General features: G+C 39.1%; 1 protein-coding gene across 2 annotated transcripts in view; it reads left to right on the plus strand.

Annotated features, from left to right (window-relative positions):
- Positions 1-19,023, plus strand: part of SATB2 (SATB homeobox 2) — a 114,656-nt gene that overhangs the window by 32,800 nt on the left and 62,833 nt on the right. For both annotated transcript variants that reach the window (XM_088676668.1, XM_035136780.3), the window contains exons 4-5: positions 11,837-11,963; positions 12,651-12,774. In XM_088676668.1, the coding sequence (XP_088532794.1) occupies positions 11,837-11,963; positions 12,651-12,774 (251 nt within the window). The remainder of the gene's footprint in view (positions 1-11,836; positions 11,964-12,650; positions 12,775-19,023) is intronic.

Genomic DNA, 19,023 nt, shown 5'->3' on the forward strand with positions numbered 1-19,023 from the left:
ACTCCCCACCCCTCACAATCCCCAGAGAACTGAATTATTGTGTGGGTCTAAAGGACCATGTTCAGCAAAACAAGTAGAGTAGTATCTTGGACGTTTAAAAAATGCAAGTATTTAGCAGAAGACTTTCAAATGGTTCATAAATAGGCAGCTTTGATTCACTTTGTTTAATTTCTTAACAAGATGATTATAGGGAAAAGTCACTATGGACTTGAAAAGTCATGTGACTTTATGATGCTATATGATGTCAGTACACCGGAATGCCTGGCTTTCTAAAATTTGAGGGAGACCACCTCTGTAACTCTCATATGAAGAATAGAGCATTTATTCATGTATTCTAAACAGCAGCACAAAATATTCCACAATCCTTAAAATGGGACCACATGATTGCTTATGGATAAGCAGCGCAAAGCATCACCAAGGCAGATATAGCGGTTTATAGAATCACATTTATTTTGCTTATGATACATTTTTAGGATACAAGTATTAGGGTGGGTTTTTTTTTTGCTAACTCTTTCTGTAGGGAGTGACTGAAGATAAGTGTGAAGAACTTGTTGCAACAACAAATGCAATATGTAATTTCTTTCACCCTGAAACTCCATTGTAGATAAGGAGTAGCTTCACAATTGGGTTTGCAGGATTTTTGTGAATGACTGAAGAGAAGCCAAACAGTGCTTTGTTTATAAAGCTCAAATAGTTGACTTCATCAATACTGGGCTATTTGAATGATGGGAGGGAGGAGGAAAAAGCAAACTGAGACACTAGTTCTTGTAATGACCAGCTGGAATGAAAAGAGTTCAAGGAGAAGAGGAGCAAAAAGGTCCTGGTCTCTCAGCACAGCTGATGGAGAGGCTCTGCAGTCACATCTCTCCCTTTGCTATAGCCAGATGGATATGCTCATTCATATCTCCAGAATTCTCCCCCCCCCACCTTTTGTTATTACTCCAAATATGTTGTTAATGGATGCATTGCCCATTTCATCCATTCTTCATTGCATGGGGACATTTCTCATCAACTAAATGGTCATGATTTCAAATAAAATGCCTTGGATTGATTGTATTAACATCTGAGTTCAGATGCATATGAGCAAAAGAAAAAAAATGTCCTTCGGGATTTTGGAGCAATGAAGTCTCCTTCTTTAGTATTTTTCTACAACATATGCCTTCCTGTTAGAAGTGATTACTTGGAGGGTAAGGTGTGTGTGTGTGTATGTTTAATTTATATGTCATGAAGTTGTAGTTTGCGGAGGAGAAAAGCATTTTAAAGAAGTACTTTTTTTGAATGGCAGCCAATTCAATTTGGAATATTGCTTATTACAATTAACCAGACAGATTCTGCTTGTTTCTTTGTCACTGAATCTTGCCCCTCCCAGAGTTGGAATTTTGGTGTTCTCTGTTTAAGCTAGATGCAGACCAGATCCATATGTGAGTTAGAGCAAAGATCTCCCTCTTTATACCAGAGCTTAAAATTTTCCTTTCCGCGGCCCATCCCCCAGGGGCATCCATATCCATCTCTTACTTTCCTAGCAATTTTCAACCATTATTTAGAAAAGATTGATTTCAATGATACATTTTAATGAAATTTACCATTTGTACTTCAAATGCTTGCTTGCTTCCCACAAGCATCTGGTTGGCTATTGTGAGCACTGGATGCTGCAGTAGATGAGTCATTGACCTGATCCAGCAGGCCCCTTCTTATGTTCTTACATATTCCTGACCAAATGTGCATATGAATTGCTAATGTTTTTAGTTTAAATTAAATGCACATTTTAACAATAGTTTTTGTTTAATTAATTAATTGTATATATTTTACCCTGCCATTTTGAAAAAGAATGTTTTTGAGGTGGCTTAAAAATAGTAAAAGTAAATATTAACAGACTAATCCTAACTGGGGCCAGTGACAATCATAGCAGTGGAGTCATCACTGCATCCAAATCCCTGTCATCCTCCTGCCAGTAGAGCAGAAGTTAGAGGGATAGTTTTACGTCAGTTTTTGTGGCGCCAGCTCCAGGATGGGCACAGCTGAAGCCCTACAGATCCAAAGCCTCTGGCACCCTGTCCCCAAATAACCGACTATGGGGCTTTGCATAGGTTATTGCTGGTGGGAGGACTACCAACAGTAGCTTGCTACCCACTTGTGTAGAGTTTTGACTTTCACCTCAGTGGACTGCACCCCCCCACCAATGGAGGCTGGTAAGGAGGCAACTGTGCTCAGTGGCGGAGCTTCATGCGTGGTGCGTGTCCTGGGGTGGGAGGCACGTTCTGGAGGTGGGGTGCCCAGCATGGGCGGGTGGGGCAGCCGTGATGGAACCCCACTCGGATTGCGCTGCCGGGGCGGTGCACTTCCCCCGCACTCCTCTTCCTCCGCCAGTGACTGTGCTGTTTTCTAATCTTCCTCCGCTGTCTCTAGCATCATCAATATTAGTGGAGTAGGATTTCAGCCTAAAACATCCAATAAACCACTGCAAAATAAAACACCAGGAAGGCATTAAAAATTGCAACAAGGCATTTAAACTTGGAGTATACAATTTAAAAGAGATAAAATCAATCTGCCAAATCTCAAATTCTAAAGTGGCAACCAATAAAATTAAAGATACATTATGAATTTTTAAAACCAGCTTGAATAATATAATTTATATTTGCATGGACTCAGGAGTAGGAAATATTATTTATATTTGCATGGACTCAGGAGTAGGAAATGGGTGTATGGAACAATATGGAGCCTTCCAAAGATGGGGTGCCACTATGGAGAAGGCTTGCTTTACTGTCATTGTCTGGCTAACCTCCACAGGTAGTGGTACCTTGCATAATGGGTGGGGTCATATTGGAAAAAGGGACCTTGAGGTGTCTTGGTTTCAGATTGTGTACAGCTTTATAGTCAAATACCAACATTTTGAATTGTGCCCAGAAATGCATGGGAAACCAGTGTGATTCTTGTAAAAGTGGTGAGATTGCTCTATGTAACCCAAGTCTCAAAATAGAGTCTGAAATATTATTTGTGTTGTCTCTATATCTTGGCCAATATTTTGACTATTCTTTGGGGACAAAACCTTTGAAATTAAATAACTGCTCCTAAAATAAACAGCTTCAGAAAGCTTTATTTAATTCTTGGACTAATTGTGTTCTCTTCATAGAGTATTTATTAATTCAGTCTAGTTACTTAGATTAGATTAATTTAATATAATCTCTGAGTTAGGGCTCTGTCATAATATTTCCCAAATGTGAAGCGGCATCTATTACATGAGACTAATCTTCATGCAACAAAATGCAAAACTTCTATATAAAGTTACATGGCACTGAACTGAGACTGATAGTATACATTGGTTGAAGGGGATGGTGGAAAAGAATGCAATCTTCTATACATGCCTACTCAGGAGTAAGCACCATTGAGTTTACTATTGGCTAAATGCATATTTGATTGCAATGTAAGCCATATATCAGTGCAACTGTGAAAGATAAAAGCAGCAATGTTAAGCACTTCCCATTCCTATGTGGAGATTTCAAGAATTGAGTGGAAGACCTTCTGTATGATCTGTGGTCCTACGTGTTATATATGTTCACATAATATTAACATGAGTAGGCTACTCTGTTCTCTTCAGCTTTGTGTTACTGTCAAATGAGCATTTTCTTTAAATAAAGGAAATACAGCTATGTGGGAACTACATGCAAACCAGAACTCAGCTTTCTTACTGCTTCAGAACTAGTTATACCACAGCAGAACTGTGTTGGGTTCCTCAGCAGGCTGTTCATTCAGCTCATGGGTCAATTTGTGTGGGATTGTGGGAATATTCCACTCTGTTAATGACTTGGAGACATTGCAGCTTGCATAGCTGAGCCAGTTTTTCTGTAGCTTTCTTCTACCTAGGGGTAACAGCTATATTAGGACATTTCTTTGAAGTGGAAAGTCAGTGAGACCACAATCAGACTATTCCTCAGAACTTACAACAGAACCTCTCTTGCATGGACTGACAAAGTTGTCTAGGATGAGAAGGTTTTGGTTCTGCTCAAGGCTCATTGTTTACAATAGGAAGGGAGGAGGTGTCAAAGGAGAATCACATGCCTATGCCTGCACACACCCCTCTGCAGTATTACAATCATGATAAACATCATCTTAACATTTGCTGCTTTGATTATGATCCACAAATGTGTCTGTAATACTCCCCTTTAGCACATCAGCTGCCTGCTGGCCTGTATCTATGTGTGTCATTATTTAAATTGTGATCCATTAATAAAAGAGAAAAGACAGAGAAGGAAACTATTTTGTAGTTGCGCTGACCAGTTTGAGCAATATGGCAAGCCCTTTGCTTATTGTTTGCATTTAAATCTCTTCTAAAGTTTATAACATGATAACTTGACATGCCGACATATCTTGGCAATCTTTAGCCAGTTTGGCAGCAATTCTATCTTTTATTGAAATTTTGATCAGAAATGAACTCCGACAGGATTCTTTTAGAAGACAAAAAACAAATGTTAAGTTTGGGATGCTTAACCAAGTGAAGGGCCTAGTTTATTGATTCATAATAAAACTGATGGTTCTAGCTGGAGAATGACCTGTTTTTAATCCTTAGAATTTAAGTTCTACTCAATAATATTGAGCCTAGATATATAAAAGTATACTTTAGAACAGCGATTTAGTGATTGGAAGAGAACCAAAGTTCCCAGTCCAACAAAGCTAAAAGTATCCAGGAAATGAATGCTAAATACTTATCCTGTAACTGAAGGTCACCCTTCTGTTCTGTTCATAAATTGAAGCCTCTGAGTCAAGCACATTGGTTAAAGTGTAATTCACTATGTGTGGTTTTCCAGGTGATTTGTAGGTGCATATGTCACTGTTATCACATTGTTTATTCCTGTTTGTACACTAAATTATTTATTATAGTAGACCTGAGGCTTATGTGGTGAATGTGGGGTGGGGACGGCTCCTTTTGTATTGACATTATCATAGTAATTTGCAGCACACAATAAACATAATCATAAATCAATGCATTGGTGAGCATAATGCTTTCCTTGGAGAGAAATTATGAGGTTTAATTAATTAATGTTGGTAAAGTGTTTTGAGATCCTCTGTTCCAAAGCAGTCTGGAACAGCAAAGCGTTGTTGAAGTAAAACCCTATAATCTATTCTTACCTTATCATCAGGGCCGGCCCTATGATAAGACAAAGTGAGGCAGCTGCCTCTGGTGGCAGATGCTGAGGTGCAGAGAGGGGACAGAGCTATGAGTGCCATGTAGCCTGCCTGGTACCTCCTGCTCCCCTTAAGTACAGTAGAAGATACTGTCCTACTTTCACCAGTATTGCAGTAAGATTTCAACAGTGAAATTGGCTTTTGTACATGCTGGGGGAGGCTGCCATCTTGTCCTTTGCCTCAGGTAGCAAAATATATTGAGCTGGCCCTGCTTATCATGCAGACAGTGCCATATGCAGAATTATAAAGTGCAGATACTTCGTAGCATTCATTCAGTTGCTACACAAGTGCTAAACTCTATCGGGTGCCTTGCTGAGAAATAGTGGCACTTTAAGTGCAGCGAGAACCTTTGTGGCAGTTCATGAGTGTAGGGGAAGGAAGTTGATACTAACCCTTGCTTTCCTGATCAGCAACACTGAGCCAGGTAGTATAGATTTATTATTTGCTATGCATTTTATAGTATGCAATCAACCTGCTAGAACTGTGAGCCCCTTAACTGATATAATGAACATTAGTTAGTTTTTGTACCATTTGGTGTAGTACTGCCATGTAGTGGCTGCTGGTTATATTGTTGATATTGTTGACATGTGATTCTATTAGAATCAGAGGTGCCATCTTGCACCTAAGATTGGGGGGCCCTGGCATGTGATGTTGCATCATTGGGAGGAGGCTGAGCACGGAGCTCAGCGTGGAGTGGCTTCCTCTCTCATGCTCGGGAGAAGCTGGCATAAGAGTATTATCTTAAAGATGTCAAAATAAAACATTACAAAGGCGATCAACTACAGAGTATCCTATCTACATTATCTATAGAAGCAACAACACTTTTTGGGGTGTTCAGGTTATTACAGAAAGCATAATCTTCTTTTGTAGCATATCTAAAGTAAGAGCCATGTAATTGAATGCTGCACTTACTGAACCACATTTATTTTATGTTATTTATGTATTTATTTATGGATTCCATTTTACAGCAAACACATTCAAAACTTAGTTCCCCAAAGAGAATTTAATATTAATCTTAAGAACTTTCACAGGTATGGTACTTTTGCAAGGGAAACATAACAACATAATCAATGGGAACACTTAAAATGAAGTGTACTACTATGACTTAAGCAAATGTTTAAAACAGAGTAGACTACCCTAAACTTGTACAACTGTAGGATACAATCTGCTTATCTTTCAAATTTGAAATGGAAAGAGGTGCTAAAATATCGTTTGTACATTCTTCTGCTATGATAAAGTCTTAGACTGAGGACATGCAATCGTCTGCTATTTTATGAGAATCATTTGCAGTAATGAGTGGCCTGTGATGATTAAGAAGTATTTGAAATTCATTGATAAACTTGTATCTGTTGCTTGAGTATGCTGATACTACTATTCTAATTTCAGACCTGTTCTTCACATAGGTCAGGAAAGCAGGTATTTTATTTGTATTTATTTAATTAAAATATTTGTACCCTGTCTTTCAATTCCATAAGAAACCCTAAAGGCAGCTAGCCACAAAATTTGAAAAATAATGTGTCAGCAAAATAAATCCAGAATGGAGAATCACCATTACAGTATACTGTTCATCAATCAGATCTACAGAGAATGGCAGAAAATGAATTCGATCAAAAGGCTTGCAAAACAAAAAGCTATTTACAGCATGCTGGAATCTCAGTAAAGATGAGGCAAATCAGGTCTCATGAGGAAGGGAGCTACACAATCTGGGTATCTCAACTGAAACAGCGTATAGCAGAAAGGCTGAAAACCAGCTTTAAGGCTAGCTTAATTTCGTAATTCTTACAGGTTTAGTATGATTTGGACCAAAATATGCAAACATGCACACATACCATATCACATGTTGTGATAGGAGTAAAGTTTGAATGACGGGAGTTTGGAAAATGAACATCTCAAGAAACGGCCCCTCTCCATTGCAAGTTGTGCCTGGTCACTTGGAGTTTGTCGTCCTTGCAATGGAGTTTGCTGCTGTTCTTCTTGCCAGTCCCTTGCCCACTTCATAAGTACTAAAAAGTCTTACATTGGAGAGGTGGAGGGGTTCCCTAGTAAGAAGGAGGGCAAAGCCTTCACAGCTCTCTGCTTAACTGGAGATCCCCATGTCCAGGAACATGATTTCCTGCCAGAGAGCATGCATTTGTACTTTCCTTAGCCTTCCAGGGCCAAGTAAACTATTGTCCCATGATACAGGAAACCTATGATGGGTGGTTTTAGAAGCATCACTTCTAGTAAAGAAGAGGGCTAGCAAATCCTTTTCTGACTCAAGCAGGTGATGCCTCCTGTTGATGACTGCCTCTTTCTTCTCAAAAGCAAGGGTATTTTTGTGCCTGAAAAGGTTATAGGGTGGGGGAAAACATTCCTAACCCTCATATTTTTTTCTCGCTCTTCTTGTGAGCACTTGAAAGGTCTGTCAGATACTTAAAAAGATCTGCAAGGAAAGCCTGTAAACCATAACTGAAAATCAGTGAGCTAATCACATAGCACTGGCTGAAGGAATAGTATGCATTTTCAGTACAGTAACAAAGAGAGAGGACTTGGAGCAGGTGTTAATGTGCAAAAAGCACTGAGCGTTATGGTAACACCTGTGTTTCTGTACTGTTAGCCAATACAATTTCTTCTTCATTTGTAAGGAAGAAGAGGAAATTCTGTCTTAAAGCACTGGTAGCAACAGAAACTAGCATTATGTCTTCTGCATTGCTTTTGTGCTAATTTCATAAAACAGTTCTTAGTTCTGAAACGTTCACTGTTTGTTTCCTCCCCAGTGTTGTTGCTTTAAACTTTATGGATAATATTGCCACAGAAATTTCTTTTATTGACTTAAGAGAAAAGCCCATTGAGTCATATAACCACAGAGGCTCTACATACTGTATTATTATCCACATGCACTATGTATTTTAAATATAGGAAGTCAGGTGTCTTCCAGCACTACACAGTTTTATGATTCTTTGTAGAACTTTTTAAAAGATTGTGTTGCTTACTCTAGCAAACATAAAAAGTAAAACAGCTCGAATAATTAGGAAGTCAATTAGTTGGCATACGGTATATAATGTAGCAAGTGCATAGATATGTCACTCTCTTGGTTCTATCTTATTTTAAATGTAGTGTACTCTTTTATTACAGAATATGTTATTGTTTCTTCTGTCCTGTTAAAAGTCAAGATCAAACCTATATTTTACCCAGTAAAGTATATGGATTTATTTCAAGCTGAACTTTATAATTCCAATAAGAAATTGAAACCTTCAATTTATCTATGCACTTGTCTTATCCTATTTTTTAATTTGGTTGTATAGGCTATGTCCCATATTCTTTTTTAAAATGATTTTTTGTTAAAAGTTTTCAAAATAAAGTACAATAAAAGACAAACTAATCTGGAGAAAATAAGAAAGAAGCAAGAATAAGAAAAAAGAAGAAAATAAAAAGAAGTAATAAAATAAAATAAAATAAATACAAGGCCCTCTATCACAATTATATCTTAACCCTTATTCTACACACAGAAGAGTGAACCCTCCCAGCTCTTACCTGGGAGCTTCCCCCTCTTCCCCCAGCATCCCATTCTAGAGATCCTCTCTCCCCTGCTCCTTATGCAGGGCCCTTCATCTACTATGCTCCATATTCTTATTGGCCATGCACCAGTTGAGGGTGGGTACATCTTTAAGACATCTTTACTAGGTAATATTCCCTTCAGATATCCAAGTGTATTGCTAAGGGATCGTTAGATAGGTGGCAGACAATACCATAAGTTCTTGATCTTTGGTCAGGTCCATTTCCCTCCCCCCCAAACATTCATCTTTATTAACATATATTCATCTTGCTTGATTATTACCTACTAGAATAAGAAAGTACTCTGTAATCTATCCTTAGGATAATATTTTATTCTTTGCTAATTATACTATTTTAAATGTGCATTTTATATTTGACTTTCTTTAGTAATGTTTTCTTTTGAAATCTTTAAGATGATTTTTTTTGTTAACTTTGCTGCACTCTGTAGTTGACCTCTTTAGTAATGCTTTACAGTATTTTGAAATCTTTAAGATAATATTTTAGCTCCCTGTTAATTATGTTGCTTTGAACATATACTTTGTATTTGCCTTTCTTCAGTAACATTTTATTCTGGGTTGTTTTATTTGATGTTTTAATGTAGGTTGTGAACCACGTTGAAATTTTTTTCTTAAAAATTTAAAGTGGTATAGAAATGAAATGACCTGATGATGATGATGATGATGATGATGATAATAATAATAATTAGTATAGACCCTTAGCAGTCATAAATGAAGCATATACGCATATTACGTTATTACAGTTGTGCTTTATGTATTTCTTACTGCCCTAACAAGATACAAAGGACTTTCTTCCACAGTCATATTGAGTTATGAAAATGCTATAGTTGTCTGTAGTCCAGACCTTTAACATGTACAGAGCAGACCACATGTCAATACTCACCAAGATGGCTTTCTTATTTACTTGGCAGATCTTCCTCAGTCTCATAGTGTAAACAATGTACTTGGGAAAATTAGGTATGAAAACACTGGAGGGTCCTCAGTGACAAGTGTTTCATCTAAGTAGAAAGGGCTCTTGTATCACTTTTTTTTTTTGGTCCTCAAAGTAGGTCAATATGGAACATTTGCAAGTGGCACTGTGCTGGCTGTTTTTTGGGTGCTGGGTAGGAAGAGAAGCTAAAAGCCAGTTTGAGGATTCTTTCACCTGTATGTGAATAAGTGATGCGCTAGGAAATTGTGCCCTTTAAGAAAAGCAGGCTTTATGTTGGCAAATGGAATATGGTATAAAGAGCCAGCTCAGAAGACATACGGTATTGTGAATGAGTTTTGTGTGTTATTGTGCAGGATCAGAGTCTAGGCACTATTTATACTATAGCATATTCAGCACCAGATTGTGAAACCTTAGTACTGTACTGGAACAGTGGCATGATTTTAATGTTTTTGTTCCCTTTATGCCTGTTTTAAACACTTTATGTCAAGCAAGATACTTGTTTTTCTTCTCCTTGGCAGTCCTTCCAGGAGTGTTTTGACCCTCAAATACCAAGGAGTTTATTCCAAAGCATTTTGTTATGAGGTGTCTGTTAATTTAGCCTTCTATGTCAATGGAATGTGCTGAACTAAATCCCAGTTTTGTTCTTCTTAATTTTGTTGTTTCTGAAATGTCATAATTAGCAACCTTTTGTTCCAGTTTTATACAGGAGCGAGTAAAAACATTCCTGAACTATTAACATTTTACTGATCTCTCCCCAGAATCTTAGTGCTGGCCATCGCAACTGGGATGCTTTTAGTTTTTTTTCTGGTTGTGAGGCAGATTGACTACTATTGGGTTGAATAAGGAGGGCTACTGCTCCCTGCTTGCACTAGTCTGTCTCTGATTAACAGAGGCATGAAGCAGAATTGGTACTGGAGCAACAGGGACCAGTATTTGAGTTTGTGGCTGTTTCTGATGGCATTGTTATACACACATTTTTCTTTTTTTCTTTTACCCACTTAAGTCTACAGAGTCTAACATGTCTAAAGTGATATCCCGATTTCTTGAGGAGGAAAAATCAGGATATCACTTTAGACATGGTCCAGACCTAAGTGGGTAAGTGAGATGTGTGGGGTAAGGTCTGTAATTAATTGGGAGAAGGAAACTTTATGTGTATGAGCTAGAACTAGTGTAATCAAAATCTTGGGCTCATGTATTTTCCATTCCCTCTTTGTCCCACATGGCTGGGGAAGAAAGACTTCTGCAGCATTTACTTTCAGTTTCGAAGTATCTTGGCTTAGCATTGCATATGAACTAGAGCAGGGGTCAGCAAACTTTTTCAGCAGGGGGCCGGTCCAATGTCCCTCAGACCTTGTGGGGGACCGGACTATAGTTTGGAAAAAAATGAACGAATTCCTTTGCCCCACAAATAACCTGATATGCATTCTAAATAAAAGGACACATTCTACTCATGTAAAAAAACACCAGACAGGCCCCACAAATAACCCAGAGATGCATTTTAAATAAAAGGACACATTCTACTCATGTAAAAACATGCTGATTCCCGGACCGTCCGCGGGCCAGATTTAGGTGATTGGACCGCATCTGGCCCCCGGGCCTTAGTTTGGGGACCCCTGAACTAGAGACTGTGGTTTAACATAAACTTTGGCCAGTTTCTAAACAGGCCATCTACAAACCATGGCTTTTGAAATTTGTTTAACTAGCCAGATTTTGTTTGAATCTTTAATCTTTGGTTTGTTTGTAATGACAGGCCAGGATACTTTGAAAATGGAAGTGAACATTGCAGGGATATATGGATCTACACATGAAGATAGATCTACAGATTAACTAACTAACTTTCTGCTGACCAGGCAGGAGAGGGGGAAGCTAGTGCACGAGCCCAGGGCTTCACTCTGGCTTGTTCTAGCTTAGGCATCCCCAGACTTCGGCCCTCCAGATGTTTTGGACTACAATTCCCATCATCCCTGACCACTGGTCCTGTTAGCTAGGGATCATGGGAGTTGTAGGCCAAAACATCTGGAGGGCCGCAGTTTGGGGATGCCTCATGCATAGTTAGCATTATATGCAAACCAGCCCGATATAGTAATAAGCCTCAACTCCCAGAACAAATAATTGGATGACTTGGTAAACTGCAAATATACATTCATTTGTGTGTTCCATTCTTTCATTTCAGGTATAATCAAACTCGGGAAGTGGAATCCTCTTCCGCTCAGTTATGTAACAGATACACCTGATGCTACAGTTGCTGACATGTTACAAGATGTCTATCATGTTGTGACATTGAAAATTCAATTACAAAGGTGGGTATTTCTGAGCATCTGCCTTCCTCTGAGCTGCTCTGCCGATCACAGCATTACTACTGAGATTAGCACATCCTGTCTTCATTAATTTCTGGGCTTTTGTTGAAATGCAAAACAAAATGCAGGAAGAGTGGCTCACCTGGCAGCTTTTCCTGGCCAATGTTCTAACTGTTTTGATATGATATTGGAGTACAGACAAGCTCAGTCAATCATTTAAAGAGCTTTTCCTCTAAACAGTTCCCAGTTTAATAGTTCCTCAAGGCCTGGTCAAATACTTAGCACATTATATTAGTCAAATAAATCCTTTTGCTGTTTCTTAGACTTATTCAGAAATTCAGAGTTCGAATTTGGACTGTAAGACTTGAGTCATGTTGTCTTTTGCTGAAAGCACAATGGCAGAGAGCTAGCAATCAGAGGTAGGGAATGTGATAAGTAATTGTTCCAAGTTCAGGCTACAGTCCTGCATTCAGTTATCTTTGCTTAATCCTATTCAGTTCAGAATGTAGCAGGAGGAAATAGCTACACCATGGGAGGGAATGCTCACATTAAAAGCCTGAAAGACACAAGCATGGGATTCTAACTTGTGTCTTGCGTCACAGAGCTTTATAGCTCTTGCATGTAAAGAGCAGCGATCCTTGCAGGTGATGTTTTCCATCTGTTTTAGTCTTTTGTTCTCTGTTTTCACAGTTGTTCAAAGCTGGAAGACTTGCCAGCAGAGCAGTGGAACCATGCCACAGTCCGCAATGCCTTAAAGGAGTTGCTCAAAGAGATGAATCAGAGCACGTTAGCCAAAGAATGCCCTCTCTCTCAGGTCAGTGCTTCTATCAGTGGCAGAGGTACTCATCTTTATGAAATCCTAAATTTGTATCACAACACACACAGATACATTTCAGGGGGAGGGGATATTGCATCCTAAAAACAGAGGAGAATCTAAGTTGCAGGGATTGTTAAGGACAGGACCATAGCCAGGTGTGGTGGTGGAGTGAAAAGAGTATAAGCTGGAAGATAATTGCTCTCATCACTGTTATTTGGACTCCATCCCATGTTTGGATTTGAAGCATGTGTTGCCTGTTTTGCCTTTAACCTTTCTTCCTGCTTGTTGTGTTCTTAACCTCATCCCAAGCAGCCAGCATGTGCCTAGTTATCTTTGATATCGACATTATGGTCTAAGATATGCGATATAAAACTTCAAATAAAATGTGTAAGTTAGCATTGTCAGTGTTTATAAATTAAAATCAAATCACAAATATATTGTCTCTCATACACTATGCACTGATTCACCAAGATTAAAAACATTCCAGTTTGGATTGTAAACAATGTATATGTGGCAATAGTTGTAGACAGGATTAGTAAAATAGAGGCTTTTGTGATTTTGCGGCTGCCAAGGGGGGAGGGAAAGGGAAAGGCAGTAGGGTACAAATGCACTGGAAGGAGCACCAGATTGGCTTCTCCAGCTCATTAGCCTTGTCCTACTAGGACTAATCTTGGAAACAAAGTTGGGTCAAGCAAAGGCTACATTCTAACAGGTAAGATCAGGCAAATCCGAAGGTCAAAGTTCGCAAGGCAAACAAGTAGGGTGGGTAGCACACTAGATAATTGAGTAGAGCCCAGGCTGGAAGTTAGACAAAGCAGGGTTGAATGTGGCTTCTGTGTATAGCAAACCCCGACTGAACCTCAAATAGGACCGTGGTTCCTCTGAGCAGCTAAGCTCCACTCCTGATAAGCAGATCTAGTCTACAGTGGTACCTTGGGTTACAGATGATTCAGGTTACAGACGCTTCAGGTTACAGACTCCACTACCCCAGAAATAGTACCTCGGGTTAAGAACTTTACTTCAGGATGAGAACAGAAATCGTGCGGTGGCAGCGGGAGGCCTGATTAGCTAAAGTGGTACCTTAGGTTAAGAACAGTTTCAGGTTAAGAACGGACCTCCAGAACGAATTAAGTTCTGAGGGTATGACTGTTCTGAGGACAAATTATTTCCTGGTCCAACATGTCCTCAGTATCCATGAGGATTAAGGGCCAGGGCCCTGAGTCACGATACAAGGTATGACACGATCCACTTAGCGCCTCTGAAGTAGAATTCAGTGTTGTGTTTATGAGAATCACCTTTTTGTTCACAGTTGAATCTGAATTCTTTAACAATGCAGAATGAAACACAGTTCCCAGATGTTATCACTAAAGACAAGGTAGATCAGCTGCATATTGTATCAATTCAGCACAAAATAGAGTAAACAAGTAAAGTAGTGTAGATTATTTTTTTTCTTCAAATGTTTTTATTGCTTTTATGAAAACAAATATATAAACAACAAATAACACACACACAAAAAGAAAACACAACATTACAAACAAAAACAAGAACATATAAAAGAAAATATACGTTTCACAATTTTCCATCCTTTCTAATCATTTTGGGGTGACTTCCTCATATCCCCCCATACTGCGCTTCACTGTATTTCAACTTTAGCAATTTCTATTTCCTAACTTTTAAAACATATTATATATTTATCTATACTTATTTTACTCTGGTTTCTCTTCAGATCATATAAATCTTTCGCCTTTTAACAAGTACAGTAGTGCAGATTAGCCCTGTCCCATCCTGTGGAACTAAGCATACACTGTGAAGGATTTATATACAGTTTGTAACAATGGCCCTGATGAAGGCACTCTTTTTGTTTTACAATGTTAGTTTCCCCTTCCCACTTCTTTGTTGTGACTCATGTAGTGCAAAAATTGGGATGTTTTTGATAAGCTGTCTGTTGCCATCATTTGACTCTGCCTCTAACACAATCCCTTCTCCCAAATCAGTTTTAAGAAAATATTGTGCCAAATGTGAAATGTCATTACAAACCCCTTGTGATTAATATATTATTGACAGCAGCAAATTACAGAGCTGTCTCCTAGGAGTGAAACTGCAGAGTAAATGCTGCTGTTTATTAATGTGCTCACAATGCATCAAGTATTCCTCTGTAGAGAAGTGAAAGGAGGCAGCACAGGGAGTCCCTTTCCCACTGGTGACAGTTTTCTATCTCTTGTTCTAGTGCATGAGCTTTACTTCCAGTTCAGATGGGGATTCAGATTACCATTAAAGGGAAAAAAAAGTGAACTCTTGGTTTGCTTTTTTTAATAAACCCTCTCCATTAGATGTATTTTGTATCTGTAGCTTGGCTGTTCTTAGTTTTAGGCTGTTAATAGAGCCACAGGAAATCACCTTAACCAAGGATGGAATTGTATTATCCAGCCGTGTCCTGCTTACTAAAAACTGTGTAAATTACTTCAAACTTGTTCACATGGTTTGCTTTCCTCCAAAGAGTTAATTCTTTTGAAGAGCAGGGTATAAATACCTAACTACATTTTAAACAATTAAAAAATACCCTGTTTCTCATATTTTAAGACATACCCATAAAATAAGCCATAGCAGGATTTTTAAGCATTCAAGGAATATAAGCCATACTCCGAAAATAAGACATAGTGATAGGCGCAGCAGCAATGCCGGCCACGGCAGGAGGAGGAGGAAAAAAATAAGACATCCCTTGAAAATAAGCCATAGTGTGTTTTTTTGAGGAAAAAATAAATATAAGACATGTCTTATAATATGAGAAACACGGTAAATAAAGCTTGCAGCTTTTGTTCTAAGGAACTCTGACTGAGGATTCAGCTAGATGTAATGGCTAATTTTTAGCTCCAATGACTGCCTTGTTCATGTATAAAGGGGAAGGTGTGTATGTACAGTAGATATAGTTTTACAGCAATAGGGGTGTGTGCCTTAATTTCTTGTGGTTCATCAGCCAAACTCATATTTTGCCCATCCTGGTAAATGAGCGAGGCTGTGATGCCTATGGTGATGGACCAGAAAGAAGTGGGGATGGAAAACATTCAGTTGCCACCACCCACATCTGCATTTGCATGATAAAATAAAACAGCTACTCATATATTTGTAGATATGTATACAAAGTAAACTTTGTGCCTTGTTGACACTAAGATCAGGCTGTATATTACAAATTTACCACTATTATAGTAGGTAGTGGCTTGGAAATTATGTAATGTGTGGGACTGGCTAAGAGCTTTGAAGCAGCTTACTGATAAATACTGATTCAGTTAATTAATAGTCAGATGTCATACCTGTGATCTCTGGAACCTAGGGCTAGCCTTCCCACGAGATAATGTGAAACAAAGCAATTATTGAGAGGAGACATCACTTTTCTCCCTCAAATCTTCATTTAATATCACCACAAAGTAGCATGTCTAAAGGGAGTAGGGTGTTCTTTTTCTAACTTTTGCTTCAGGTGTGAACATTTCTTAGATGATAATGGCAGAACCCCAACTTTCATCATTCAGAGAAATCATTTTTCAAAAGATACTCCACTTTGTGAGGGAGATAAAACATCCACAGCCTTGATTCAGATAATATAACCATGATTTAGAATGGCAGTGAAAAAGCCACAGTGAGTTTTTCCAGTTCTACTTATCTATATCTTATGTGTGAGAGGATGGGGGTAAAGCTTCTGCTTTCACTTTAGAACAAGCTACAGTTTTATGTTACGTTCTTGTATAAACATCGTTTTCTCTAACTAAAGGTAACTCTTTACAATGTCAGACCACAATATGACACAACTTCTTTTAAATAACTGGTTGAAACAAATCACAGTTCCCTGAGTGTTCACTTAATGTAGAATTGTGATTTGTCAGTGTAGCTACAGGCTTCATCTAGTTCACATGTGATCAGCTCGACTGAACCGTAGTATTCACAAGTTACTATCTGAACTCCTGAGCTTGAACACTTAGACCTGCTACTTCTCTGGCATTTCAGTTCCAGTGTAGAGTTCTCCCAAAATCCTCTAATAGAAGAAGCTTGAACCTGTCTACAGCTTTGTATCTACATGGATTTGTGGTCAAACAGGCCACTGAGTGGCATCTCTTCTCTCTTGTGTAATCTTATCTTATTTCTTTTAAAATATCAAGCTAAATTCACTAGTCTTAATATATTGTGTTTTTGTGTGCATGTTTTTCAAGTTCTGCTATCACAGCAACTGCACACGTTGGCTCTCCTTATTACTTGTCCTAGAAGCTTATCAAGGCTTCTCTGTAAATAATAACAATAACTATGGGCCTCTAAATACTGTTGTAAACAAGTTACAGCTATTTAATTTCAGCTCTGCTAAGTATACAAATGATACTAAGATTCTGTCCTCAAATGGTACTAGAGTGGTTTAACCCTCTTGCCAGGGAACTCTGGGAACTGTATCTCTCTGAGGTGAATAGGGGTTTCCTAAAACTCAGCACCCTTACAAGCTACACTTCGCAGCAGTCTCTGGGGGAAGCTATGATGCTGCTTTAAATGTATAGCACAGGTGTGGCCTTAGATTACCCCATCTCCATCCTGAGGTTTGTAGTCACAGCAAGTGCAAATACAGGTTTATCATGTTCCTGTGGGCTGCCATGTGTAGCTGGTGGCCCGTATTTCCCTTAGTCAGGGCATGCATTGTGCTGGCCTGTTGTGCAGAATATTTAACTTAATAAAAACTTATGTTTTCCATAAAGAGCCTCTTTTCCTTAGTTGTCTGGGGGTGGGGTTATAACCTGCTGTCCTAATCCTTGCCTGCCTTGTGGAAACTTATGCACAGCACATTGTAAGGACAGCAGACATAAGACAACTTCCCCTCATCATTCATTGTCTATGCCTTTTTTGTTCTTCACTCCCACTCCCATACATAGAAGCACCACCTCTCTTTGTGTGTGCGTTACACTAGATGACCTGCTAGATAAACCTAAGTGTGTGCCTATGACTAACCATGTTGTCTGAATGTTGGGAATATGTCCATGCTAAGAAAGGTTTCATTTTAAGAGCTGGAGAAGAGATTAGCAGGGCTGGTCCCCATTCTGTGGCTGTGGAAGTGCTGCCTGGGAGGTGGAGTTGGTGGTGGCAGTGCTAAAGATGCCTTTATGAAGATTAGAGGGTAAGCAGGGGAAAGTGTTTGCAGCTGAGCCGAATCAAAAATTTCAGAGACAACTGCTACATTTAAAGTAGTGAATTAACATCTGCTCACATACTGACACTCTCTGAGAGGCCAAAAACTTTCTGAGGGTGCTGTTGTGGCTAGTCCGAAAATTTCAAACTGGATATTTTACTGGAACACCCTCCCTGGGGTGAGGGTGATCTGGATTGGAACCTTGAGTTTAAATACCCCACTTTCCCAAGCTGTTTTTCCCAGATCTATTTATCTTCATTGGGGGGGGGGGAACTACAGATCCATAGGACTGAGAATCGTAATGTTGAATATATTGGATTTCTTGCTTTGATAATCCTTTTGAATATGGTTCTTACTTTTGTACTGTAAAGCACAATTATGCCAGAATCTAGACTTTGGAAATTAGGAACAATTAATAAGGAGTGAGGTAGATCCTTTTGAATATGGTGCTTACTTTTGTACTGTAAATCACAATTATGCCAGAATCTTGACTTTGGAAATTAGGAACAGTTCATAAGGAGTGAGGTAGGTCCATGGTAGATATATGAAGAACCCATTGTGTTGTGTTAAGAAGTGAAATCAATTACGTTGAAAAGACACAAAATAACACAAGCAAAAAAAGCAGAGACATCACCTTGCCGACAAAGGTCCGTATAGTTAAAGCTATGGTTTTCCCAGTAGTGATGTATGGAAGTGAGAGCTGGACCATAAAGAAGGCTGATCGCCGAAGAATTGATGCTTTTGAATTATGGTGCTGGAGGAGACTCTTGAGAGTCCCATGGACTGCAAGAAGATCAAACCTATCCATTCTTAAGGAAATCAGCCCTGAGTGCTCCCTGGAAGGACAGATCGTGAAGCTGAGGCTCCAATACTTTGGCCACCTCATGAGAAGAGAAGAATCCTCGGAAAATACCCTGATGTTGGGAAAGATTGAGGGCACAAGGAGAAGGGGACGACAGAGGACGAGATGGTTGGACAGTGTTCTCGAAGCTACGAACATGAGTCTGACCAAACTGCGGGACGCAGTGCAAGACAGGAGTGCCTGGCGTGCTATGGTCCATGGGGCTACGAAGAGTCGGACACGACTAAAC

The sequence above is a fragment of the Zootoca vivipara genome, chromosome 1, assembly GCF_965207765.1.
Source record: "Zootoca vivipara chromosome 1, rZooViv2.hap1.1, whole genome shotgun sequence".
Taxonomy (NCBI): Eukaryota; Metazoa; Chordata; class Lepidosauria; order Squamata; family Lacertidae; genus Zootoca; species Zootoca vivipara.